Source organism: Meleagris gallopavo, chromosome 29 (genome assembly GCF_000146605.3).
Source record: "Meleagris gallopavo isolate NT-WF06-2002-E0010 breed Aviagen turkey brand Nicholas breeding stock chromosome 29, Turkey_5.1, whole genome shotgun sequence".
Classification (NCBI taxonomy): Eukaryota; Metazoa; Chordata; class Aves; order Galliformes; family Phasianidae; genus Meleagris; species Meleagris gallopavo.
In genome coordinates this window covers 126,606-136,302 of record NC_015039.2, presented here as the reverse complement: position 1 = coordinate 136,302, position 9,697 = coordinate 126,606, and the positions used below count along the sequence as shown (strand labels likewise).

Below are 9,697 nucleotides of genomic sequence, written 5' to 3'. Positions count from 1 at the left end.
CAATACGAAGCCTCTTGGGGAAGAAAGCACGGTTGAGTAACGTGAGAGGAATGCAGCCATAGTGTGTGTGCAGTCAGGAATCAAGTGAGGAGAGCCATAGGCCTGACAGAACTCAGTCTGTCAAGGGACGTGAAGGGCAACAAAGAGGGTTCCTACACAGATCTCAGTGGTGAAAGGAAAATTAGGTGGGTGTTCTCCTCATGGAAATGGGTGACCTGCTTACTGGGGACAGCAAAAATGCTGAGGTCCTGATTGTCTTCTTTGTTTCTTTCTTATCCAGCAAGTGTGGCTTGCAAGAATTCCATGGCTCAGAGGCCACGCTGAAAAGCTGGAGCAGTCGAGATGTAGCTTTGGATCAGGGAAACCTCGAGGAAACTGGATCTGTGTAACACATTAGGCTTATTTGTCTTATGATGAGATGAGTCCATGAGAGCTGAGGGAGCTGTTCCCACTTGATGAGCGTAGGTTGGTGACTGGGAGAAGTGTCCCAAAGACTGGGCGAAAGTGCGTGTTACTCCTGTTTAAGAAGACCGAGAGAGTGGAAGCAGGGAGCTAGGGGACCAGGGTCTTCAGGTCAGTCTCTTGATAGGAGGCGGAACAGTGCATCCTGGAAAGCCCTGCTCATGAAGGATGAAAATATCTACAGTGTCTTACGCAGCGTGGGTTCACTATGGAGAAGTCATGGGTTGATGAAGGTGATTCATCACAAAGAAACAACAAGCCTGAAGGATGTGGGAAGAGGACTGTGTACTTCCTTGCTGGAGTCCAGAAAGGCTTTTGTCGTTGTCCTCCGTGAGATGGTCCTAGTGAAGCTGTGGAAGAATGGACTGAATGAGTGCACGGAGGAAAAAACAGCTCAGTTGAAGAGGCAAGCAAGCTCGCCAGAAATGAAAAAGGGCTGCTGGGTCCCGGAAGTGTCATGTGGCTGGGGATGGTCGTGGAATGGAAGCTTCTTTTACAGTTTCCACGAACGATTGATCGCATAGCTTTCTGCTAATGTAGTTCCTATCTATATGCTAAAAAGCTACTTTGCTCGTGAAGAATACACATTCTTCTCTTTCCCCTATTTTCTTCAAGACCTCTTCACCAAACAGTGCTTATCGCCTGCTTAGGCAGTTTTACTATGGTGTTCATACATGGTCACCCAAGACTTCTCTTTTTAGTGGGAAATTTGCTAGTTTGTCTGACCTCATCCCATCTTGTTGCAGACTTGAGTTCATATGACAATCTGTATTGAGAGCTGTTTTCCAAAAGGATAATGTTGCCATCCCAAATCCAGTGATTAATCATAGAATCACAGAATCATAGAATCATAGAATGGTCTGTGTTGGAAGGGACCTTTTCGTTCATCTAGTTCCAACCCCCTGCTATATACAAGGATGCCTCCCTCTACACAAAGTCACTCAAAGCTCCATCCAGCCTGGCTTTGAATGCCTCCAGGGATTGAGCATCCACAACCTCACGGGGCAAACTATTCCAGTGTCTCATCACCCTCACAGTAAAGAAATTCTTCCTAATATTTAGTCTAAGTCGATCCTTTTCCAGTTTACAACCATTTCCTCTCATCCTGTCTCTATTTGCCCCCATAAGAAGTCCCTCCACAGATTTCCTGTAGGAACGCTTCAGGTATTGGAAGGTCGCTATAAAGTTCCCCCAGAAAATTCTCTTCTCCAGGCTGAAGAGCTCTGGCTCTCTCAGCCTGTCCTCATAGGGGAGGTTCTCCAGCCCTCTGATCATCTTTGTGGCCCTCCTCTGGACCTGCTCCAACAAATCCATGCTGTTCTTGAGTTAGGGATCCCAGAGCAGGATGCAGTACTCCGGGCGAGGTCTCTCAGGAACAGAATAGAGCAGCAGAATCACCACCCTTGACCTCCTGGTCATGCTGCTCTTGATGCAACCCAGAATACATTTGGCTTTCTGGGCTGGAAACACACACTGCTGGCTCATGTTGAACCTTTCATCAACTGGCACCCCCCAAATCCTTCTCCTCAGGGCTGCTCTCAAGCCATTACTCAGAAAGTTCTGTAGAGTCTGATCCTTCCATACAGTTAAAGAGTGTTATATTCACAAGCAGCAAACCCAAAGGCCTGACCACTTGTGAAAAACATGCTGACCATCCTCTGAGCTGCCTGAGCTGCTGGAGTGTTGGCAAGAAGGTCATGGTGGAGGGGGATAGCCACTGGGACTGCCTGGTGCTGTGTGTCAAGGCACAACGTGGTTCTCAGTACTGGTTTTCTCTGGGAAAAGATGAAGTTGTCCTGGCTGGTGGAGGAGTCTCCCCTATAATGTACTCAGGCTTGTAGACAGCACGAACTCTGGTTTGACTGCTTAATGTCTAAAGACTGGTCATGGCCACTCCAAAATTAGATTGTGACTTGCCATTTGTAGGGAGAGTATCTTCAAGAAACTTGCACTCTTGGAGCATGTCCCTGCTCCTTCCATGTCTTCAGGGCATGGAAGGGCATTATTCATGCAGCCTCCCTGATGGAGTTTGGGAGAAGTTTTTATGCCAAAGGTCCTCCTGAGCACACTGTCTTCATGAACATTCCAGATATGTGCAAGTGTGAGGTCCTGTCAGCCCTTGCTCATTGGTCAGGAGTTTCCTTGCTTCCCCAGTAGTGTTGGGTTTTGCTCTGGGTTAAGGAGGGCTTTGGAACATGAGACGGGAGATGTGCAGACACTCTAATGCTGGGAGACAACTTATCACCTGGGAAACAGAGAAGAGTCTAAGGCAGTGAGAAGATATTTTCTTCAATCCTTTCTTTCCTTCCACAAAGCATTCATGTAACTTTCTAAACACAGCTCCATCTCTTTGGCCAGGATGATGAGGCCTATGTATCTATAAACTTCTATTCTTGATGTCTACCCTGGATGTAGACCTTCTTGGAGGAAGTCCAGTGATTTTAGGACCGTAGCGTAGTTCAGTCCCTAGTCTGTGCTGCTTCGAGAGATTGTTCCTTCCTGGTTGCAGGACTTGTCATTTGGCCTTCTAGAATCCCAGGAGGTTCCTTCATTCCTCCAGCCTGTTAAGGTCTCCCTGTTTGGCAGCACTGCCCCGGAGCTGGTTTCCTGTTGCTGCCCTCTACCAACTTGATGGAAGCAGATTCTGCCACCACCCCTGAGTCATTCTACTCATCCAGTAATACACCATCATGTCTGCGGTTGGATATGAGACTCTTGCAGGAGACAGCATTGAAAAACTGAAAAGGTGCCGACCAGCTTGTTCTTATCTAGGAAGTCCTTTGGGTCTGTTCTGAAGATGGTTGAGACATCTACCTTTCTCCCACAGACTTGTAAAGGAGATAGAGAGAGGCCTTGCAAGGATGTTGGGCATCTCCCTACACTCCCTTGGCTGCTGCCCCATGTATGTGTCTGGATTGTTATTTCTTTGACTGTCTTTCATCTGTTCCCTATAATTCTAGAGTTCATTTCCTTCTTGAACTATTTCACAGGGCACAGAGTCTGATGATACCTTGTAGTCGAAGACTAAGAGGACTATGGATAGTACAGGATAAGCTTCCTGGATTCCATGACTTTGAAAATCAGTTAAGAGCAGCCTTGCACTAACATTACTCACCTACCTCATGTTCATGCCATCAGGTCCCACGGACTTGTATCAGCTTAGTTTGTTTAACCATTTCCATGCCTGATCCTACTCTACCTGGAGCAGTTTTCCTTGCTACAGAGTTGCAATGCTGTGAAGAGCTTGGCTTCTTTCTACAAAAGAAGTCACCAGTTATTACCCTACAGCCCACTGAGTCCTTCCCTGTTCTCTGCTTTAATGCAATCATCCCAGTACCTGATGGTCCTTTTTGTAGGACCTACCTTTACTGGTAGGATTGTGATCTTTACTTCCTGGGTTTTTCATAACAGCACTTGAAAGAAAATAGCATAGCCAGATAGGCATGTTAGAAATGAGGAAATGAAATGGTAGAAGTGATGAAAAACAGAAAAACAAACAAACAAAAAAACAACATGAAAAACCCACCACAACAATAACACTGTGCCATTAGGAAGGATAATTGGAGCTGAGGTATGCTGGAAAACTAATGCCAATGTAGAGTGACTCTTGGACTGGGGTGGTGCCAGAGGGGTAAAGATGGCAGAGGTGGTTAAGAATAACGTCGTGACATTACCCCAGGCAAATGTCTCCTGCCTGCAACACAGAACCCCTACAGCACTTCGAAAATGCCTTCTACCCATACTGACGTGTTTCTGCAAGGAAACTCCTTGCATCTCTCATTCTGAAACTTGAAATGAGTCATCATGGCCGAATTGGGAAGGTCAGAAATAAGGAAATGAAATGGCAGAATTGACAGAAACTAAAAAAACGAACCTGCGCCATTAGAAAGGATAGCTTGCATTTGAGATTATTCGTCTGGAAAATTGCTTCTTGTGTGGAGTGACTGTAGGCCTGGGGTGGTGCTGGAGTGGTATGAACATGGGTCTATCTCCTTATTCTCTCATCCACTGCTCTTGCCTCCATCTCCCTGGGAACGAGGTGAGTCTGAAGCCCTTTCAACAACCCCTCCTCCTCTAAGATTTCGGTGCACATATGAAACCCCACAAATAGTCTTGGAATGACAGCTTGCCTTGTTTGAGGGAAGGGGGCAGCTGTTGTGTGGCATCAAGTGATGCTGGGTCTTGCATGAGCTGTTTCCTCTGCCACAGGATAGGCAGCAACCTGTCTGTGCCTGATTGCTCTTGGCAGGGCCAATGGGGCCAAAGGGAAGGAGAAGACCATGGGCTTCCTTACACAGCGTCCATATCCTCAGTCAGCACAGTGCCTTGACTCTCTCCTGCTGGGATGGCAGGATGCTCCTCACTCTCTCCTTTCTTTGCATGGCCCTCTGTCCTAATAGGTGCCCCACTAGACACAAAACATGTCCTGCTATGACCAGTGCCCTCCACACCTGCCATGCTAGCCCTGTGGCCCGACTCTGCTGGCCAACAGCTGCAACGAGCCCTGCGTCAGGCAGTGCCAGGACTCCAACGTCTTCATCCAGCCCTCTCCCGTGGTGGTGACCCTGCCCGGACCCATCCTCAGCTCCTTCCCGCAGAACACCGCCGTCGGATCCTCCACCTCCGCTGCCGTTGGCAGCATCCTCAGTTCTGAGGGTGTGCCTATTTCTTCTGGAGGCTTTGGCCTCTCTGGCTTTGGCTTCTCCAGGTTCATCAGCCTCAACTGTGGCAGGAGGTGCCTCCCTTGCTGAAGTTGTTGGCCACTGCTCTCAATAAAGTTCCCCCTGACCCTGAAGTTTGTAGAGAACTGGGGACAAAGTTTTGGGATCTTGTTTTCCATCGGTTTGATGATACATAGCAACTCTTGCAATAGGAAAAGGATAGGTCTAGCCTGGGCTAGGAACAAGCTACTGGCCCTTCTCCTTTTCTGGAGTGAGCAGGCGAATACTTGTTACATAGCAGAGACTTTCATCTTTCTGTGATGCCTCTACCACTGGAGCCTCCAGTCACAGGAAAATTTTTACTTCTTTAAGCTAATTAAAGTTCTGCTGCATACTATCCTGAGCCTCTGTACTTAATCTTCCCCTTAAAGACACTGTCCTACTTAAGCCTGAGGAGAAACACATTATTCTTCAGTAGTTCCGGAATTGTGTTGATGGCACTGGCTTTGATGAGCAATAGTTAACACAGACTTGCATTAAGTATGCTTAGTTGTGTGTACTCTTTACTCTCTCCCTCTCTTCTTTTTTTTTTTTTTTCCTAAGAAATGACTTCCAATGCAGATGGGTGACAGTACTAGGATCACTAAATTTTATCATCTTTGTCAGTGACATAGTTGGATTGAGCATGCATTTCTGAAGTTTGCAGATAACACCAAGCTACATGGTGCTGTCAACTTGTTGGAGGGAAGGAATGCCATCCAGAAAGATTTTGCAAAGCTCAAGAGGTGTCATGTGTGGATCTCATGCAGTTCAACAAGATCAACTTCAAGGTCAACACCTGGATCATGGCAATTCCAAACATCAATACAGGCTGGGTGATGAGTGTATGAAGAGTAGCTCTGCTGGGAAGTGGATAAAATACTTGAGATGAGCCAGAAATGTGTATTTTCAGCCCAGAAAGCCAGCAGTATTGGCTGCACCAAAAGAGGGATGGCCAGCAGGGCGAGGAGGGTGATTGCACCCCTCTACTTTGTCCTTGTGAGGCTCCATTTTGGAGTACTGTGTTCAGGCCTGGGGCCAGCAGCACAAGGAAGTTTTGGAGCTTCTGGAGTGTCCAGACGAGGGCCACGAGGATGTGAGGGGGAGAAGAAGGGCCTTCTTTTATACTGTCCTGATACTGCCTCAGGCCTAAAGTCACTTTACATGGGTAGTAATTTGCCAGCAGACTCACCTCAAATGCAAATTAGCCTTCCTAATGGCATAATCTTTTCTTTGTTTTTTTTTTCGGTCAACTTAGGCATTTCATTTCCTCATTTCTGACCTCCTCATTTGCTCACAGAGACTCCTTTCAAGTTCTAGGATTAAGAGTGTATGGATTTACTCGGCAGCAACACTACAGTCCTGGCAGATATCATACTCCAAGCCCTTAGATCGGTCCCAGCAGGTGTTAGATGTCTGTGGAAGTATCCTGTTCTTCTTTGCAACTTTGTTGTAAAAGTGCACATATCCTCTGATCTGTTTTGGATATTCAAGGGCTCCTTTTCCCCTGAATGCATTCTGTCCTTCTCCCTCCCTGCCTACCTTCACACCTGCTCCATCAGTCATTGTTCTTTCCCTTCAAGGCAGCTGGATTGTACTGCTGCTTGCAAATGCCCTCCCCAAAATCTCCTACTGTTTAGATATTTGTATATTTTTTCACCTTTTTGAACTCCTGGTGCAGTCCCTGCTAGTTACTCCAGTTTCCAGGCACATCTCCCAGCTCCTACAGCTGAATAAAGCTTATTAATAGTTGTCTTGCAATCACATCTGCCAGTTCCCTCAGCACTTACTGATCCATCCCATCAAGATCCATGGACTTACAAACTTCCATTTTGCTCAAATATTCCATGAACTAATCCTCTTCTACCAAAGATACATCTTGCTACATCCAGCCATTCATCCTGGCCTCTGGGCCCTGGGATTCCTGAAGGTCAGCCTTGCTAGATAAGAAAGAGACAAAAAAGGCATTCAGTAATTAGCCTTTTTTACTGTCCCAAGTAACCAGGTCTGCTGTTTCATTCAAGAGAGCATCCATATATTCTCTAGTTTTTCTTTTGCCACTGAATTACTTGTAGAAGCCCTTCTAGTTGTCCTTGATTTCCTTTCTCAGGTTGAAGTCTATCAGGCTTTTCGCTTTCCTTACTTGATCCCTATCTGCCTGGACATTGTGACTGTACTCCTCCCAGGTTACCTGACATTACTTCCATCTTTCAGAATCTTCATACTTTTTGTTTGAGTTTGGCTGACAGTTGTAAGACTATGAGGCAGTCCAGGCCTGGCTTCCTCTTTCTAAATCCATGCTGACCACTCACTATCACCTGCTTGTATGCTCTTTGCTTTTCACAACTTTGAAAGTCAGTTGAGAAGCCTTGCAGTGATATCTGCCAATCCCTTGTGTGTGTGCATTCATTTAACTCCAGTCTGTTGATCCTCTACTAAAAGGAAGTCTCAAACTTTGCCAGGATCAAATCTTCACATTAAAACCATGGCCAAGAACCTTTTGAGCACCTCCACTTCCTCCTTGTGCCCTGTTCCCGAGTAAGACGCCCCTTCAGTACTGCAGCACCCTTTGCCTTAGCCTTGATCTTATTACTTATCTGCCAAGAAGGTCTTCTTCATGCTTTCCTTGTCTTTTGCCTGACTCAACTCCAGTAGGGCACTGGCTTTCCCAATACTAAGACTGCATTCTCAGACAGACTGGCAAGCTTTCTCTCTACAGCTAACAAGATTAAGAGGAGGACATCCATTGGGAGAGCCTGGATGCCAGTGAAGGCAATGGCCAGTGAATGTCAGAGTGAGCCAAGAGAGAGGCTGAAGAAAGATCCATGTGGCACATCTGTGGGAATGAAGTGCAATGTTTTTTTCTGGTTCAGACTCTGTGACAACACTATACAGAATGTAACATTGTGAATTTTCACTGATTGGTTAAGAGATGGACTTGCATCTAACTGTTGCCTACAGACAAAACTAACAATCTTGTGAAGGCCTCAGAATGAAAACTATAACTCTCCTGTGAGAGGAAACCAAGAGTTAGTCATCTTGTTTAAGGTGGTCTTGGGTCGTTGTTGTCCCCACACACAACCAAGGCCCTTCACAACCACCATCCAAAGTGAGAAGGACTGTGGTACAGCATGTGGATGGCACATGATTCTAGATACTCTCCGCCTGACAATAACTCCTGGCCCAATTGTAAGGGATCTTCATATGACATCAAAAGCGTTGCCAACCCCACTGCCTCTGGTGCTCATCCTACCAAATCCTCAACCACCCAGAAGAACAAGAAGGAGGATGGATCCTGAGGACATGAAGAAATCTGCAGTGATAACTTGCTTTTCTTTCCTTTCCATTTTTTTCTCTACTTCCTCTCTTCTTTAGTTTTTCCTCTCTTTCTCACCCATATTTTAATAAATAAAAGCACAGCCTTGCTCAGCCAACACCTCAACTCTGTCCCAAGTCTTAATACAGAGAGATGGAGACCAATATAATGAACCACAAGCCTCTTTGGCTTGCCACACAAGTCCTTAAGGAATAGAATCGTGAAGTGTTCATTTCAGTACAGTAACACTTAAAAATGATGGACATCATCAATGATTAACAGTGTTAACCATTCCCCCATGGTGCCACAAGACATGCCCTGTCCCCAGAGTGAATGTGACCATTCCAACACATGGGGCTCCTTTTCTGCCTATGCTAACGTGACTCTACTTGCTTAATTGTTGAGTCTCAGAAAACAACACTTGAAAAAAGTCTACATGACAGTATAGGCATGTCAGAAATGAGGAAATGTAATTGCAGAGTTGACAGCAAGCAAAACAAAACCTGTGCGATTAGGAAGACTAATTTGCATTTGAGGTGAGTCTGTTGGCAAATTACTACCCACGCAAAGTGACTTCAGGCCTGAGGCAATATCAGGACAGTATAAAAGCAGGCCCTTCTTCTCCCCCTCACATCCACTCCTCTTGCCTCCAGTGATCTGGGAACAAGGTGAGTCTGAAGGCCACACTCCTCCTCATTCTACTCACCACCATCCCTGGGGATTTCTCAGCACGCGCTTGTGCCTTGATCTTACTTTGGGTACTGGGGTGACAGCTAAATACAGGAGAAGGAGTGAGGCAGCAGTGTGTAACAGAGAGATGCTGGATCTTAGCTGGGGTGTCTCCTGACCTATGGTCTAAAGGAGACCTAACTGAAAGTGACAGATATTGGCCAGGCCCATGAGGACCAAAGTGTAGGAGAAGACCTGCTGGCATCCTTACATGGCCTCCAGCTCCACAGGTAGCATGTGCCTTAACTCTCTCACTGAGGGCTGGCAGACTGCTCCTCATTCAGCTCCATTCTTCCCCCGGACCCCTCTCCCAACAGGTGCCCCTCCACACACAAGACATGTCCTGCTACGACCAGTGTGTGCCACGCCTGCAGTGTCGGCCCTGCGGCCCCACCCCTCTGGGCAGCAGCTGCAACGAGCCCTGCGTCAGGCAGTGCCAGGACTCCAACGTCGTCATCCAGCCCTCTCCCGTGGTGGTGACCCTGCCCGG

At 46.8% G+C, this 9,697-nt stretch overlaps 1 protein-coding gene and 1 pseudogene across 1 annotated transcript in view; both read left to right on the top strand.

Moving 5' to 3' along the window:
* The first annotated feature begins 4,883 nt into the window (after positions 1 to 4,883).
* LOC100549445 lies at positions 4,884 to 5,213 on the top strand (annotated as a pseudogene).
* Positions 5,214 to 9,545: 4,332 nt separating this feature from the next.
* The window catches only part of LOC104914551 (feather keratin 1-like), a 495-nt gene continuing 343 nt past the window's right edge, over positions 9,546 to 9,697 (top strand). Inside the window, exon 1 of the mRNA XM_010724428.2 lies at positions 9,546 to 9,697. Coding sequence (XP_010722730.1) covers positions 9,546 to 9,697 — 152 coding nt within the window.